The sequence below is a fragment of the Bos indicus genome, chromosome 8 (genome assembly GCF_029378745.1).
Source record: "Bos indicus isolate NIAB-ARS_2022 breed Sahiwal x Tharparkar chromosome 8, NIAB-ARS_B.indTharparkar_mat_pri_1.0, whole genome shotgun sequence".
In the NCBI taxonomy this organism is placed as follows: domain Eukaryota; kingdom Metazoa; phylum Chordata; class Mammalia; order Artiodactyla; family Bovidae; genus Bos; species Bos indicus.
The window spans coordinates 48,870,045-48,888,210 of record NC_091767.1 but is presented as its reverse complement, the minus strand read 5'-3'; the positions used below and the strand labels follow the sequence as shown (position 1 = coordinate 48,888,210).

At 37.1% G+C, this 18,166-nt stretch overlaps 1 protein-coding gene across 1 annotated transcript in view; it reads right to left on the bottom strand.

Annotated features, from left to right (window-relative positions):
- The window catches only part of TMC1 (transmembrane channel like 1), a 153,838-nt gene that overhangs the window by 64,679 nt on the left and 70,993 nt on the right, over window positions 1–18,166 (bottom strand). Inside the window, exons 8-10 of the mRNA XM_070794660.1 lie at window positions 11,176–11,266; window positions 9,397–9,478; window positions 2,340–2,446 (exon numbers count right to left, since the gene is read on the bottom strand). Coding sequence (XP_070650761.1) covers window positions 2,340–2,446; window positions 9,397–9,478; window positions 11,176–11,266 — 280 coding nt within the window. The remainder of the gene's footprint in view (window positions 1–2,339; window positions 2,447–9,396; window positions 9,479–11,175; window positions 11,267–18,166) is intronic.

Below are 18,166 nucleotides of genomic sequence, written 5' to 3'. Positions count from 1 at the left end.
TGCCATTTCCTTCTCCAGAAGATCTTCCCAACCCAGGAGCATCCTACAATTTTCTACGGTTGGAATGAATTAGCAATAACCTTTCATTCCTCCACATGGAGGCAGCATGGTGTAGGGGGAAAGAGTAAACGCAGCTGATAAGATTCTGTGTATACCCTGCATCTGACACGGAGAAGGGTCATAGTAACTGGTGATAGAGTTTCAGGTTTCCTTAGAGAAGAGCAAAAACAAAGTTGGGGTTAACTCAAAATAGGTGAAGTACATTCTGCTGCATTGCTTAAAGTTTTTGCTTAGGAGTTGTACTATACTTATGACCTCAGACATCTTAGGACTTTTGATCTAAGTCCACCATCTTTCACGAGCCAGATAGTCATATAACCCCCCAAATTATCTCAAAGATTATAAAACTAGCAAAACAGGGTGCAAAAGCTTGTTACACAAGATGAACGCTCATTCCAGATAAGCTTAAAAAAAAAAAAAAAACTCTTCACTCTGTGATATCAGCTAAGTCCAATGACCATTATGTGACTCAGATTCCACATTTTTAAAATGGAGAAAGAAAACTCGACTTTATTCTACTTTATAAATTTGTTGTGAGACTCAGTGAGTAAAAGAAGTGAAAGTACTTTCCACATTAAAAGCTGAAACTCATTAAGCATATAAGACACTAGTATTATTCTTGTGGGGTGGTGGCTTGATGCAAAAGCTGGCTCTGATTTGAAACCACAGGGATAAAAAGTCACTCAAAACAATTAGTTTTGGCTGTTGCCAATGGTGTATTGAACAAATTGGCTTTTGAAATACTGATATCTGGAAAGATCCTTTGTAGGTTAAGTAAAGCCTAACCCAACATGTATGGTAAGTATCCAAAGAAGTCAGAGTCATTTAACTTCTTACAATTAAATACACAACCTCAGTCTTGTTTCTTGGTCTTAGTTAATTGGTCTTAGTACAGCCTTGATGTACTCCTTTTCCTATTTGGAACCAGTCTGTCGTTCCATGTCCAGTTCTAACTGTTGCTTCCTGACCTGCATACAGGTTTCTCAAAAGCAGATCAGGTGGTCTGATATTCCCATCTCTTTCAGAATTTTCCACGGTTTATTGTGATCCACACAGTCAAAGGCTTTGGCATAGTCAATAAAGCAGAAGTAGATATTTCTCTGGAACTCTCTTGCTTTTTCTATGATCCAGCGGATGTTGGCAATTTGATCTCTAGTTCCTCTGCCTTTGCTAAAACCAGCTTGAACATCTGGAAGTTCATGGTTCACGAATTGCTGAAGCCTGGCTTGGAGAATTCTTAGCATTACTTTATTAGCATGTGAAATGAGTGCAATTGTGCGGTAGTTTGAGCATTCTTTGGCATTGCCTTTCTTTGGGATTGGAATGAAAACTGACATTTTCCAGTCCTTTGGCCACTGCTGAGTTTTCCAAATTTGCTGGCATATTGAGTGCAGCACTTTCACAGCATCATCTTTTAGGATTTGAAATAGCTCCACTGGAATTCTATCACCTCCACTAGCTTTGTTCGTAGTGATGCTCCCTAAGGCCCACTTGACTTCACATTCCAGGATGTCTGGCTCTAGGTGAGTGATCACATCATTGTGATTATCTGGGTCATGAAGATCTTTTTTGTACAGTTCTTCTGTGTATTCTTGCCACCTCTTCTTAATATCTTCTGCTTCTGTTAGGTCCCTACCATTTCTGTCCTTTATTTAGCCCATCTTTGCATGAAATGTTCCCTTGGTGTCTCTAATTTTCTTGAAGAGATCTCTAGACTTTCCCATTCTATTGTTTTCCTCTATTTCTTTGCATTGATCGCTGAGGAAGGCTTTCTTATCTCTCTCTCTCTTTGGAAATCTCTCTTATCTCTTATCTTTCTCTTTGGAACTCTGCATTCAGATGCTTATATCTTTCCTTTTCTCCTCTGCTTTTTGCAAAGTTGCATTAAATAGTATCTTTTTCAAAGCTAACTTGGCAAAATAAATACATGCAACTCACAAGATGTCAAAGTCTTTCTCTTGAGTAATTAATATTTGGGCATAGGGACCACCTTATGAATCTGATAGAATCTGTGAAACTTTCCACAGATAAATGTACATTTAAACAGGCACACACATTTTATTTATTATTTCAGGAGGCCACATACTCTTCAGAGAAGAATTAGGACCTTTGGTTGATGGACACCATTTTGAAGATTAATTTGTTACAAATACTATTACTCTAACAGCATAGGTAGCTAGATAGGCATTCTGCTCTTAAAGAGTGGAGTTTTTTTAGTAGAGTGCTTGCATAAGAAGCTTGTTACAGCATGTTTTATAAACTAGAAGTCAGAATCTTACCTCTGGCAACATGATAAGGCTGAATGTCAGGATAAAGAGAACCATGTTTACTCCATACATCCATCTCAAAAAGAGGAAGTATGAAGCCACTGATGAGCCAAACTGACCTATTAAAAAGAAAATAAAAGTTTGAGAGGGGGCAAAACAAGACAAAAGCCAAGTCTTGGTGTCTTCCAAATTGAGTCATCTCATTGCATCATTGCAACACATTGATTTTTTTTTCACTTTTACAGGCTCTAGCATTTTTTTTTTTTCCATCCAGAAAGAGAAAATGTTAACATGATAAAAGTAGATGTGCATTCTGCACAATTACTACATCTTTAGAGTCCATCTTCCTGCCTTTTGCTCAGCAGCCAGAGTTGCCATTTGAAGAGTTCATTTTATTCTTTGAGTTAACACAGTTAAGTGAGAAAATCTACATAAACTGGTTATGTTATTGAGCCCAAGCTCGTACTTCTCACCACACAACAGGCCGATAAACCAAGAGATGAGTTGTTGGTAATGACTTTATTCAGAAAGCCAGCAAACCAAGAAGATGGTGAAGTTATGCCCCCAAAGAACTATCTGGCCTGGTTTAGAAGTTAGGTTTCCTTTATACTAAAAGCAGAGGGAAAAAAGTCAAACACTTCCTAATTCCAGCTAGCTTCCAGAGGGAATGTGTTAATTTCTTCCTTCCTTTAGTCATTCATAGGTAGACCTGATGAGAATGTTCCTCATGAGCTAAACAGAGATATTTTAGCTTAATGCTCATTACCTGGAAGGCAGGATTCCCAGAAACAGGCCATTATGTATAATTTAAACTTACAGGCAACGTCCCTTTAGTGGTTAACATAACAGAACACAAAAATTCCTCCCTATTACAGTTACTACAATGCCTGGCCAGTGGTTAGCTATTATTATAATTACTGTGCTTCTTCCTCTTTTTTCCTCAAGCAACAATATTCTTTCCATAGTTTACCACATCTTTTATGGAGAGGAGCCTGGCAGGCCACAGTCCATGATGTCACAAAGAGTTGGACATAACTGAGTGACGAACACACACACATCCTATAGACCATTCCGTGCTGTTCTGAGCAGATGGGGCATTTCATAGATAGTGTAGAAGCTGAAGTCCATTCATTCATTTTTCACATGTTTACCTTCTGTCAGGAATTATCTTAGATGTGAAACATAATATCAGAGACAGGATTGCTGCCCTAATACAAATTATATTTTATTGAGGTGTGGAAATAAGAAATATGCAATAATTTAAAAAGACATAAAGAAGTATACATCCATCATAATATATACTACATTACATTATGATCATAAATTTATAAAAGTATATATAATAATTTATCCAGATCAGTCCTAGAGGGAAGAAGGTAAAATATTGAGAGGGGTTGCTTTAGATGGGTTTGTGGAGGAAGGTCTGACTCTCATGTGAGCTTGGCCTCATCTTAGTAAGCAGAGGCTGAAATGAAAGAAGGTAACATTTGAGCAGAGATCTGAAGTTGAAGGAACAGGCAGCAGTGTCCAGAGCTGGGGAAGAGCAGCTCAAGCAGAGGAAAATGCAGGGACAAATATCATGAGGGAAGCCAGAGCCCAGGACAATTGAGGAACAAACCTAAAGGCTTCCGGTTGGAGTACAATGAAAAAAGGAAAATGGAGATGGATGCAGATGAAGAAACCAAATGACAGTGGGTGTAGGGCCTCTTAAGGAAAGGTTAAAAGTGAGCGTTTTATTTTAAATGTGATGAAAAGTCGTTGACAAGTGTTAAGCAGTGGGGGTGGTCAGGGAGACTTCACATTTTAACACTCACTTCAGGCCTGGGGAATTAATTGGGAGGGGACAAGCAAGAATGTGCTGTCAACTCACACCTCAGGTAAGTAAAGTGATCTGTCCAATTCTTATTGATGAAGAAAAACCAAATAAAAGCATTCTCTTAAATCAGAGAATGGAAAAGGAAGAAAAAACTGAATTTGAGTCTCAGGTTGAAATTTCACAGATTAATAAAAGCCAGTGTCCTTTGATAATCATTTAAGATTCAATAGCAAGTTGCTAGTTTCCCCAGTCTTCCTAATTTTCATTTTCATTGCCCAAGAAAAACCAGGGAACATTCTCAGCTACTATCTGCATCAGGCCCTTTGTCCTGACTCATTCAGCAAAGCACCTCCTGGGGAACACTGGTTTTCTTGGGGTCTCTAGCTTTGAAGCATTGCTGATGGGGAAGCATTATTACCAGAGGAGGGAAGTTAGTGTGGAGCAAATTTCAGCCTCTGCTTACTAAGATAAAGCCAAGCTCATATGAGAGTCAGACCTCTATTTCCAGAATTTAGTCCATTCTTTAGGTACCATCTTACTTACTCTCAGAACACAGTGACAGTTTTTATAGAAACTTAAAAGGAATTCAGTGTCTAATTGGACATTGTGCATGCATGAAGGCATGTTAAATTGCTTCAGTCATGTTCAACTCTTTGCAACCTTATGTATGAACTGTAGCCCGCCAGGCTCTTCTGTCCATGGAAGTTTCCAGGCAAGAATATTGGAGTGGGTTGCCATGCCCTCCTCCAGGGCATCTTCTTGACCCCAGGATTGAATCCATGTCTCTTATGTCTCCTGCATTGGTAGGCAGGTTCTTTACCACTAGCACGGCCTGGGAAGCCCCAGTTGGACATTTTGTATTTGGATTCATTTCATTTTGTAGAGGGGTACTGAGTTCTACAAAATTTCAAAAAGTGTGTGCTGTTGATAAACATGCCCGCCCCCCGCCAGGTGTTGTAACTGGATGCACTGGTCTATCTGCAGAAATGCTGGAGCAGATCCTCCTCTCCGGGGACATCTGATCATCCACCTGGCTCCCAGTGATTTCATATCATTTCATGGTTGTTATCTGTGTTCTCTGGTAACAACTACCCAAGGGCTGCCTCAGCCAGGTTCACTTATCATGTTTTATTGAAGGCAGTGGACTTCCAGCTTATTAGTCATTACAGTTATTCATTAACTGGAGAATATTTGTCTCTAGGTTTCCGTGGCAAGCTTTTCCCTGAAAATACATGTGAAACCCTCTGATATAGAGTTCTGAGCATAGGATACTGACCCATCCTTCCCTCTTTCCCTCCCTCCTTTTTTCTTTCCTTCCTTCCTGGCCTTTTATCCTTTTGCTCTTCTAATTAGCACCATGGACCACCCTTTCCCACTCCCCCATACACAATCCCTGGCAGATAAGTGTAAATATACCTAAAAGCAAAAAAGAAAAGCAAATTAAAATATTTCAAAAAATACCCCTTACATAATATATGGGCTTCTCTAGTGGCTCAGATAGTAAAGAATTTGCCTGCAATGCAGGAGACCTGGGCTCAATCCCTGCATCAGGAAAATCTCTTAGAGAAGGAAATGGCAACCCACTCTAGCATTCTTGCCTGGAGAATTTCACAGACAGAGAAGCCTGGCAGGCAGGCTACAGTCCATAGGGTCGCAAAGAGTCAGACACAGCTGAGCAACTGAGGATGCACAAACACATCCACCCTATATATAATCCATATATATTATGGGTGAAATATACATTCGACCCCAAAGCTTATAAACTCGAGTTTTTAGACTTGAAAGTGGCTTCACCACAATTTTTTTTGGAGGTAGAGAAGTGAAAACTAAGGCTTTTCTCTGCAAAATCCTAGGTATAAAGAAAATGAATTGTAGGAAAATAGATTTCATCAAAGAGTGATCGTAGGAAAGATCCAGACACAGGTCAAAGAGACCGAGAAGTCCAGAAGGCAGTGTTCCTTCTGTGTGACATCTACCAATGGCAGAGGAGGAAAGAACACTAACAAAACAAAAACAAAGATCACAAAGAAGAGAAAACAAATCCATGGGTTGACATCAAAGTTCCATATGCCCTTTCCCTTTCTCAACACAAAAAATGAAAAAGAAAACCTTTTCCCTCTTCATATTCACTTAGCCCAGTGGTTCTATCCTCCCAGGGATTGTTGACTGAAACTGGCATTTCCTAAAAAAAAGAAAAGAAACCTTTCTACAGTGTAGCTAAATGAGCATAATTAAAAGAACAGTAATTTCCATGTGCTTAGACATATTCTTGTAGAAAGTGAAAGTGAAGTCACTCAGTCGTGTCCGACTCTTTGCGACCCCGTGGACTGTAGCCTACCAAGCTCCTCCATCCATGGGATTCTTCAGGCGAGAATACTGGAGTGGGTTGCCATTTCCTTCTCCAGGGGATCTTCCCAACCCAGGGATCGAACCTGCAACTCTTATGTCTCCTGCATTGGCAGGCAGATTCTTTACCACTAGTGCCACCTGGGATAACCATAGTTAAATTCATTTTAAAAATGTTTTTTTTAAATACTATTTTATGCTATATAGAATAAATATGCAATCAATGTGTGTGTGAGAGAATAGATATAGGTAATATCCATCAAACAGCTAAGGCTGATCAAATTTACAAATCTGGATTGTGCCCATCAATGACCAATTCCTTTCTCTTTAATCTAATGAATAAATTCTGTTTCATTAGTAAATTATTAATATATTAAAAGTCTTTGGTATTTATTAAAATGAAGTCTAAACCTTATACAATATTCTTTTTCCTGAATTTTCTTGTGTATCTTTTAAATTAATGTTAAGGTTTCATATCTCCCTCTGGATATTTATTATTAAGACAGAGTAATTTGTAGTCTGTCATCGTGATAATTTCCTCTTGAACAGATGGGTAATAAGACAAGCAGATAAATATGAGCATTTCTAAATGGGAAAAGACCAATTAAATTACCTGCTGTAAAGTACAATATAAATACCATCTTGTTAGGCAAGGATTCAGAGCACAGTTTCTGTCAAACTGATCTAAGGATGGGGAATTAAATGTGGCAAATTTAATTTACATTTTTCTGGAGCCCTTAGGCCAGCAGGGAAACATGTAGTTTAAACTCTGTGCTTAAGGTTGCCTGTCTAAAGCTATTTCTGGTCTTAAAAAAAAAGTAGTCTATCACACCTTAGTTTTTTTTTTTTATGTCTCCTGTTTCTGAAAACTGTCTTTTTTTCAACTTTTTATTTTGTATAGCTCATTAACCATGTTGTGATAGTTTCAGGTGAACAGTGAAGAGACTCAGCCATATACATGCATGTATCCATTCTCCCGCAAACTCCCCTCCCATCCAGGCTGCCATATAACATTGAGTAGAGTTCCCTGTGCTATACAGTAGGTCCTTGTAAGTTACCTATTTTAAATATAGCAGTGTATACATGTCCACCCCAAATGTCCTAACTATCCCTTCCCCCAACCATCCCTGGCAACCATAAGTCTGTTCTCTAAGTCTGTATCATACTTTAACTTTGATGCTGTAATTTACTATTAGGAAGAAGTAGATTTTGATTCTGAGAAAGGCTTGTAATCTCCAGCTTGAAAGAATTCAATGATTTAATCCATGGTTTTCATAGTAATACAGGAGTCAAGTAAGTATAGGTTATATTTGTACTCCTGGAGTACCAATGTACAGCTTCTTCAGCAAAATATGCAATCCAATGTGGTTGATAAGGTGCTTCTCAGCAGGTAACCATGGGGTTTTAGGCAAGGTCCTTTTACAAGGCTGGCATAACAGTTAAACTCCATGGCATCACCATATGACACAAAACTTCACAGCAAGAAGTATCAAATCTATTTTTCATATGAAAAAAGTTGAAAGTCAACAAGTGAGTACCTGGTCCACAGTAGTATTGGGATCCAGGCCCTACTGGGATCAAAATGGAAACAGCAAGAGTTTTAGAAATTTATTTTTCCATTTCCATTTGGAAATTTAATTTTATTCAACACATTCATTAAGATCAAGCATATTCTAGGTCTGGGGGTCCAGGAGTGAACAAAACAAATGTTCTGCCTTCATATCTATTGGAAGAAATGAACAAGATGAAGTGAAATGACTGTATCTTTCATTTAATTATTTTATTTATTATTTATTTAATAATTTATTTTTAAATTAAATGAAAAATACTGTATTTTAGATAGTGATAAGTGTTGAGAAAAATACAGCAAGAAAGGGCTGGTATAGGAATATGTGGGAGGAATTAATGAGCTGATTTATTTTATTATGTATTATGTATTCGATTAATAAGCTGACGTATTTTAATTCATTGCCATCTGATGATGAGAGACAGAGGACTGAGAGGTAGTCACTCCTAAAACGTGCCCAATCTTGTCAGTGAAATATCCATCAACTGTGTTATCTCCCTATGGAGCCTCCACTTTAATTAGGCAACACCACATTTAGCCAGCAGGAAAATCTGCCCTGCTATCTGGAGGGGTATGGAGGAAAATCAGATTCTACTCAAAACTATTAGAAATCAGAATATAACAAGGTTATGCTCAAAATCATATTTACAATATTAAAAAAATTTTATCTTCCTTATTATAAGGCTAGAGCACTATAATAAATAGGTTTTTGATTGGTTATATTCTCCTGCTTTCTCTGTACACTATGAACACTGTACAAAATGAAGGCACAATATGATATTCGGATAGGGAGTTTCTGGATGATTATTGCTTATTCTCCCTTCAGAGGTTTGAAAATGATGCTTTAAGATTTCTTCACTATTTTTAGATATGTCTCATTTTGATTATTGTCTAACATCCAAGTGAATGTATATTTTCTTTTTTTGATATTTCTATATGAATTTATTTTAAATTGAAGTACAGTTGATTTACAATATTTCAAGTGATTATGTATTTTCAATGTCATGTTCATTTCCAAAATAAAATCTCTGCTTTCCCAATGATATGACTCAATGTCATTGTGCACAATACTGACTTTCATGTGTAGAAGAAAATACAAGGTCAAAATGAGAATATTTTGGTCTAATGCAGAAAAGGAGAGTGGAGTCTCCAGTGCTGCAGTTAGTAAGTGCTAGCAAAGCTTCACAGTGAGCAAAGAGGTCATAAAAATGTCTTTATTTGTTTGTTTTCTTGTTTTTAATCTTTTCAGTAGTACAGGACTGAGAAAACCACCTGATAAGCTTATGAGACATTTATCTAGGACAGTATTCCTCATCTAATGAGATAGAATGAGCACTTACTTTCAATTGCCTTGATTTTATTTTCCCACGGGACACAAGCAGCTTTGAAGTTCTCAAAATCTCGGAGAAATTTTGCCCATTTCTGAAAAGAAAGCCAAGTACAACAGTAAAACCCAACTGCTTGTTTGTTAAGATGTTTATCCCCCATACTCATCCCAAAATATCACATGACAATGAGCTTGGAAAGATTGCTCTGGCATCACACAGTGCTTTTTGTAAAAGGGGAAGATGCTAGGTTTCACTTGTTCTCCTGTTCCCCACCTGCTCCTGGACCAATTTAATTAAAAGATATTTACTGGCTCTCTGTTTTACAGAAAACATGCCAACCACTGAAAATGATCTGTTTATTCTGCTACACAGTAAGAGAGCAGGACTGAGTTAGCACCTAATAAGGTATGTGTTTAATTAAATATTCATTGCATGAAGAAATTAAGGAACTATAAATAAGGCATAGTTCCTGCTTTGAAGGGCTTCTAGGTCAAGTACACTGTACAGTATGTTAAGTGCTATGACTTTTCATTCTGGTAGAGATAAAACAGTTGTCTAAATGGAAAGGCATGGTGTTATAGGAAAGGGAAGGAAAAAAAAATCATAAACTAGTTTTTGTAAAAGATCTTCCTTCCACTTTATCTAACAATGTTGGGTTACCCATAAGAAGAAGAATGAGGATGGGACAGATAACTTTGCATATGTATAGATGATGCTGGGATAATGGATGAGCTAAACAGGCATGTTTAGGAGTAGCTAAATAAGATTTGATACGAGTCTGAAGTTCAAAAGATTACCTAAACCAGAAACAACTCAAATATTCATCTATAATCGAATGGATAAGTAAATTACAATATCTTCATATGATAGAATATAACATATAAATAAAAATGAACTATAACTCCCACAACATGGACATATTTCATGCAAATAACATTGCTCAAAGAAGCAAGAAACAAAAGCATAAATACTGTATGATTCCATTTATTTAAACTGTAAAAACAGGTAAAACTAATCCATGATATATAAATATGTATCAGATATACCTATAGATTTCATATTTAAGATAAATAAACTTTATTCACAAAACTCCATCTCTATGGGAACATATTTAGCATCAGGTGGTATAACATTTGTAAAGAGAAGATAATAATGTCTACATACCTACTTTGCTGTGAGAATTAAATGTGGAAGGACTTTTATAATAAGGACTCAATTTTTATAGAAGGATTTAACTCAGTGCTTGGAACATAGTAAGTGCTAAATAAATGTTAGTCTCTTTTCTATCTTTTCCAAAAGTTTATATTGGCATATCATCTGTTTTCTCTTATGTTCTATCCAATTTATAGTTGATGTACCTAGTAGAGAAGAGTTATATGGCTCTGTAACTTGTAGACATTTTGAGAAAGAAACCTTGATCCAGAACCACATAACTCCCAGGGAATGAAAATGAAAGGGGCACAGTCCATTACATTTGGAAGTGATAAAATTATACAAGTCAATCTTTTGCCATAAATCAATGTTTCTCAACTTATTTTTCACTTTAACTCCTTTAAAGAGCCTTTCAGGACAAAAAAAAATTTTTTTTTTTTCTGAATCACTCCTTTCTCCAAATTTCAATAACACAGAGTACTGAGTATCTAGTATAACATGCCTAAGTATACACGTAACATGTTGGATTTTTTTTTTTCACTCTCTCAGAACAGAACCAATTTTACAACCCCTTGGGGGCAATGTGGCTTCCACAGAGCTTATATGGCATCAAACTGACTGAGCTATGAAAATACTTACCTTGGCCATCATCATCTTAAATGCAAACCACTGTTTCCCTTTTCCTTTCCCAAGAGCCCCTTCATTTTCACTCACAAATTTTTTTGCTTCCCTGAGAAAATAAGACAAAATAAAATGTGGGTGGAGATTTATATAGTATATAGGTAGTGGATATTTAATTTTATTAGGTCTACTGCTTTATTTCTCCTTGACCCTTTTAAACTCTTAACAAGTGACTGAATTTCATAATCTTGGGATTTCTAGCCAAGTGTTTAAGTTTTTAAAATTCTGTCCAGGAAGAATAAGATGTTTTAGTCTCACTTATTAATCAGCTGGAGTTATCAAAAAGCAAGGAATTTATGCTAAACATCAAAATAGAGAACCCCAGTTCTCATTTCTACCACATGTAAAATTGAATCTGAAGTTTATTTCAGATTCTGGCAGTCAGAATGTTTATTTTAAAATACTTTCCTTCTTTTTTAAGGATTGCTTAAAAAAAAAATAGTGCAGAGAGTTTGGGACAAACTGACATAGAACACACTTATTGACCTGGTATTTAATCTCATAAAAGCAATTATGACTTAAAACAGAAAAATCATACTATATAAAGCAAAGGGGTTTAGGGAAGAGAGAAAAGGAAAGGAATAATCTTTGGCCTCACATTCTCAAAGGGTTTCAAATTTAAACTTTAACATTATTCCCAAATATTTGTACTTTTACAGTAGTCACATCAGTGTCTTTGTGTGCGTTAAAAAGCATCAACTCATCAAAATGGATAAAGTGAACATGTTAAATACGCTACAACTTTTATAACCTTTTTTAGTCATTTTTGCTATCGTTGCCTGTTTGCAATTTGGAAAGAATTTTACAAATAGAGGCAGTCCAGGCTTGCCCTGACCTCTCAGGGGCCATAAAAGGCATAACCCAAGAGATAATCCAAACCTGGACATTGGTTCTACAACACTGTCATCAGTTAGGTGGCCCCTCAGTACATGACTACAAACAACACACAAAGTATTCTTTAAAAGGTGAAAGGTGAAACTTCATCCTTAAGTTGATGAAGGATATTTTTGTGTTCCTCAGAATCAGTGCTAAACTCATGATTTTACAATAAACAGTGATCAAAACAGCACATGCCTGCTACTTTAGCCGATAACTAAACAATGGTGCCCTATTATTCACCCATACATGGGCACCTACCCATGGTCTGCCATAAAAACACAAGCACAATGGAGAAGATTCTCTTCAGACGTCAGACTCCCCACATCATTTCTTTGATGGCAGGGACAATATCTTACCCTTTTTTTCTCCCACAGCACTGCTCACTACTTGGATCATAAGACGTGTTTAGTAAACGTATTTTCAAGTAAACTTGAAATAGACATGACTGGCATAATTCAGGTAGATGGAAATAGGGAAGTGTCTAAAAACTGTATTATCCACATCAATTAATGCTCAAAGGCAGTCATTCCTAGACTTTGGAATCACACCCTTCTCTCCTGCCTTCTCAGAAACTAAATAGGACAGCTTCCTAGAAATGAAGAAGAGTTATTAGGCTGGCCTTGTGAAACACTCTGACATTCAACAGGACTTCTGGGCTGTGAAGATTAATTGAAAAACAGTTTCCAAAACATTCTACAGTCTAGGATGTTTGATAAAGCCATATCAACAAGTATAAACTGAACTCTCATGGCTGGGTTTTAAATGCAGGCAATCAAAAACAAGCATATCACAGTTAAACTTTAACTATGTGTTATAGAGATGAGAAGACAGAAGTGAGTATGGTACCTAACAGACACTTTATAAAATGCTGAACTGATATAAACTGAAAATCAAGTAACCTGAGTTTAACCCAGCCTCTGTGATTTGTCTCTATAACCTTGTCCATGTTTTTGTCACTCTCTATACCCGTGCTCGGAGAAGGCAATGGCAACCCACTCCAATACTCTTGCCTGGAAAATCCCATGGACAGAGGAGCCTGGTAGGCTGCAGTCCATGAGGTCGCTAAGAGTCGGGCACGACTGAGTGACTTCACTTTTACTTTCCACTTTCATGCATTGGAGAAGGAAATGGCAACCCACTCCAATATTCTTGCCTGGAGAATCTCAGGGACAGGGTCACACAGAGTCGGACACGACTGAAGTGACTTAGCAGCAGCAGCATACCCATGCTGGGGCTTCCCTGGTAGTTCAGACAGTAAAGAATCTGCCTGCAATGCAGGAGACCCAGGTTAGATCGCCTGAAGGAGGACATGCTGCTGCTGCTGCTGCTGCTAAGTCGTGTCAGTCGTGTACGAATCTGTGCGACCCCATAGACGGAAGCCCACGAGGCTCCCCCGTCCCTGGGATTCTCCAGGCAAGAACACTGGAGTGGGTTGCCATTTCCTTCTCCAATGCATGAAAGTGGAAAGTAAAAGTGAAGTCACTCAGTCGTGTCCGACTTTTAGCGACCCCATGGACTGCAGCCTACCAGGCTCCTCCACCCATGGGATTTTCCAGGCAAGAGTACTGGAGTGGGTTGCCATTTCCTTCTCCAGAAGGAGGACATGGCAACCCACTTTAGTATTCTTGCCTGGAGAATTCCATGGAGAGAAGAGCCTGGCGGGCTCCAGTCTACAGGGTTGCAAAGAGTCAGACACAATGGAGCAACTAACACTTTCACTTTCTTTCATACCCATGCTGAGGAGAATCCTGTTTTTCCAAAGAAAGTGCACTTGCTCAGGACTTGCACACACCTGAGCAAGTTCTGCACAGATTCCTTCAGTTACTGTGTAGCTTTTAACAGGTCCAGGATTCTCAAACAAACAAAAATTGAACAAATGCTTCCTGCTTGCTTGGGTGGTGGTGAAAATCTAAGGTGTGACCATAGATGTGAATGCGCTGAAGGCATTACTACACTGTCAGTTCCACTGTAACACTTGTTTTGAAACCAAGAATCTGTTCTAACATGATTGTTATATTATGGAACAACCTGAACATAACACAAACTTTGTGTTTGCTTATGTGTGATTTTTATCTACAAGAAACGCTAAGTGAATGCAAAAAAAAAAAAAAAAAAATCACATCCACCTAAACCTAGAAGGGTATACACAAAACGTACACACCTCATCAACCAGCTACTTCATGACATCCCATGTTTCAGAAAAGCCACATCCATTCAGAGCTGACTTACAATGACCCTGCTTCCAGGCTTCACAATAACTCAAAAACTGAAGTTTTACCATTTCCACAAGCAAACTTCAGATCTTTTTAAAGGTAAACAGCCATATTTATTGCAATATTTATGCATTTCTCAGCCATTTAACATGTGTAAAATGTTGCTGCCATTTTCTTAAATTTCTCTTTTTAAAATATGTCACCTATGATGTTCCTGAATGTTATGCCCCATTCCCATTATTCTGTAAGCCCTGTAGTTTTCATTACCCAATTTTCAAGGTATGGTGATTTTTAGGAACCCATTCATCATGTTATAACAATTATTTGGCATCAAGAATTTTGAAATTCTTAAGACCAAGTATATGTAGGAATTATCACATCATTCTCTATAAATGGAGAACCAAAAATTCTTCTTAGTAGTAAAATCAAAATTTGTTTTTCAAATGTAATAAAGTGACCACTTTACAGACATATCCATAGCTCTTGATATTTAGGAGATAATTAAAGAACATCAGTTTGGCCTATTAGAGTTATATTGCTTTCTATTTGAGTGGCCAATTAGAAAACAAGACTGCTCTAAGCAATCAGAAGTGTAAAGGAATAGCTAATCTACTCCATAGGTTTTAAATTTTGTGAGCTGATAATTATGTTACAGGAACAGTAAACTAGCAAAATTTAAGAGACAGGGAAGTCAAGGTTATAAACAAATTGAAATCACCAAAAAATTAATTGTAAATTAAATTATAAAATACAGAAATCTAGTGTCAGTGGACTGACACTAGAACACTAAATTGTAGGCTTGATAAGAGCAGAGTCGCAAGTCAAAGAGAATTTTACATTTGACTATATTCAGTCACCACTACATGAAGGAGAAGAAGGTATACCAAATGCTACAGGCAGTTCAGAGAAGTATTATTTGAAAAGGGAATAGTAGAAGTAAAAATATCCTATTATATCATATTAAAAAATATATCGTTATTTTTTATTAAATATAGATAATATGTTTATATTTTCATTCTCCCTTTAAAAAGTCATATATTTACATATTTTAAGACTATAGAATAATATGATAAGGTAGTAAAATTTAAATATCAAATAAAGAGTTTAAAAGTTAAAATAAATTGCTGTATCAGAGGACAAGAAACATTATAAAAATATTGTTAAAATTTTCCCACGTATATGTTTAGTTAGTCTTATGATTAATTATTGTTAACTGCCACTATTAACTAGTCCTCCTTTTTGGTTAAATTATAGGATTTGGGTCGATGAAAGGTAAATAATATAGAATAATATGTGATTTCAAATACAAATGAATTCTTCGTATTTTTATGTTAAAGTAATCACTTCATAAAAAAAAAAAGAAATTTATTTATATGGCTTCCATAAGAGTTTTTAAATCAGTTATTACATACATACTTCTTTGAACAATCTAAACAAGTTTTTATTTTTTGTCTCTTAAATTGCCAAATTCTCCCTGGTGCTAGGCATAGTTTCATATTTGTCTTCCAGTATTACCCTACCCCACCCTCAACATACATACACATTCTGAGTTTTCAAACAAAAGTCTGGACTTCACTCCACTCCATATAATTTCAAGTATGAATTTTTTTCTCCCGGTAGCTCAGCTGATAAAGAATTCGCCTGCAATGCCGGAGACCCTGGTTCTTTTCCTGGGTTGGGAAGTTCCCCTGGAGAAGGGCATGGCAACCCACTCCAGTATTCTTGCCTGGAGAATCCCCATGGACAGGGGAGCCTGGCGGGCCACAGTCTATGGGGTTCCAAAAAGTCAGTCACAACTGAATGACTAAGCACAGCACAATGCCCTACCCCCTCCTCTATTCTCCAAGAGGTCTTCTCCAAGTTTCATAGTTTCATACCTAAGGGCTCCTTGGCCAGCCATTCTAGCTCCTCCTGCTCCCCACTGCCTACCAAGGCCAAATAACTACCAGGGGTAGTGGGCAGAGAATTGTTAAGCAAGAACAGAGGGGTATAAGCATCTTGCTCCTTTCAAGCATAGAAGAAGGGAAATTGAGGTGGAAGAGCTCAGAGAAAGAACAAACCTTTACACTGTTTTCAGGGCTGACCTTTACAATTAGCTGGCATGATTTTAGGATGGAAGAAACTAGCATCACCCAATCCCATCCTTCCTGATAACAGATTTCTTAACCAGAAGACAATATCTTCTAACTGTGCTGTTAGAAACAAGATAGAAAAAGAAAATATCCAATATGGAGATAAACACTAAGTGATACTTATCACACTAAAGTAGCCATAACAGATGTCAGAATGCAAGAAAACAAACAGCAGAGTCTTTGAAAACCAAAAGGCAAAAAAAAAAAAAAAGTTTTTTATATTTTTCTTGTAATGAATCTACTTTCCTACCCATTTGTATTGTTCTAGATAATTTAAAGGGATTTTTCTAGCCATTTTTTATGGCTAACATGAAATAGGTTTTTGTGGATAAATTCTGAATACCCACTAGCCTCAAACCAACCAAATATCTAACTGAAAAACATGTGTCATCTCCTTGAACTGCATTCAACAAAAGCTGCCTGCCAAGTCTATAATGCAGTCTCCATGTCTCAGAGCTCAAACCCCTGGTACAATATGCACAGCTCTCTGAGCTGTAACCCCAGACCCAGGGATAAATAATTGAGCAAGGTCTATTTAATGACAATAATACCTGGCTTCATCATTCATTTATCAACCCCTTTTGTTGGTAATTAGAATAATAAGGTTTCATGGGTGTTCAAGAATGCTTTCACAGTTAGTTGAAGGAGCACACTTTGGCCTAACTTACAAAATAGATAATTTACCCTTAACACGTGATACAACCCTGATTCCACAAGAGAGTTAGGACACGCTATGCTGCCTTTGACACATTCTCATCCCAGGAAACGTGCTCCTCATTTGGGTTAGATTAAGTTGACTTTTCTTTCCTCTTGTTTTCAGTTTGATGGTATCATTGAGCAACCCATTTATTGCTCAAGTAAATGAAAGACATTTCAAAACTGGTCTTTAAGCCAACTGTCATCAAAACTTGTGCTCATGAACACTACTTTCCAATAAAGCAACCAGAAGAATGAAAAGTCTTTTTCTAATAAGTACCACCATTAAAAAAAACAAAAAACAAAAAAACTGACCAATTTAAATTGACTAAAACTTAGAGCTCTGACTTTTCCTAAAATATTACTGAGTAATTGAAAGAAAATTGAGGAGATAAGAAGATAGTCTAATGTACAGAAATGGAAAATAAGGATTATAGGCCTTCTTAGATAATATAACTCCATAATTAGACTGATAGAATTCTTTTAAATCATCCTAATACTGGAACTGATGATCAAAACATGTGCTTTTAAAACAAGGATGCTGGTGACAGTAGTCATAATGGGTAAGATGTTCAGCTGCTTCATCTTTAAAATAGAGATAGTAATAGCTATCCCAAGGGTTGTTTATGCTTTATAAGAAAGAATGTCTGTAATGTGTTTTGTAATAATGTATGTAATGTGTCCATGGCAAACAGGAAGATCACCATAAACAGTAACTATCATTAACAGCAATAGAACTAATAGGGCTGACCAATTTTGTGCTGACTCTCCAAATAAGTAAAAAGTTGAGGACTAGAAACTTCCAGGCAGTTGCAGAAAGCCAGTCCATTTCCCCTTAGACTGTGACCCTAGTGAGATGTGAATATAGTGGGAATTCATCTTATTACCAAAAAAGCAGGAGAGAATTCAGCTTTACATCTGAGACCTGATGAGGGGGCCCAGGTGTCTGGTTTCAGAAGCCCCAGATACAATGCTCCTGGGAGGAACGCTAGGTGCCAGCCCAAGTTCTGCTCCTGCCATTCTGTGCTA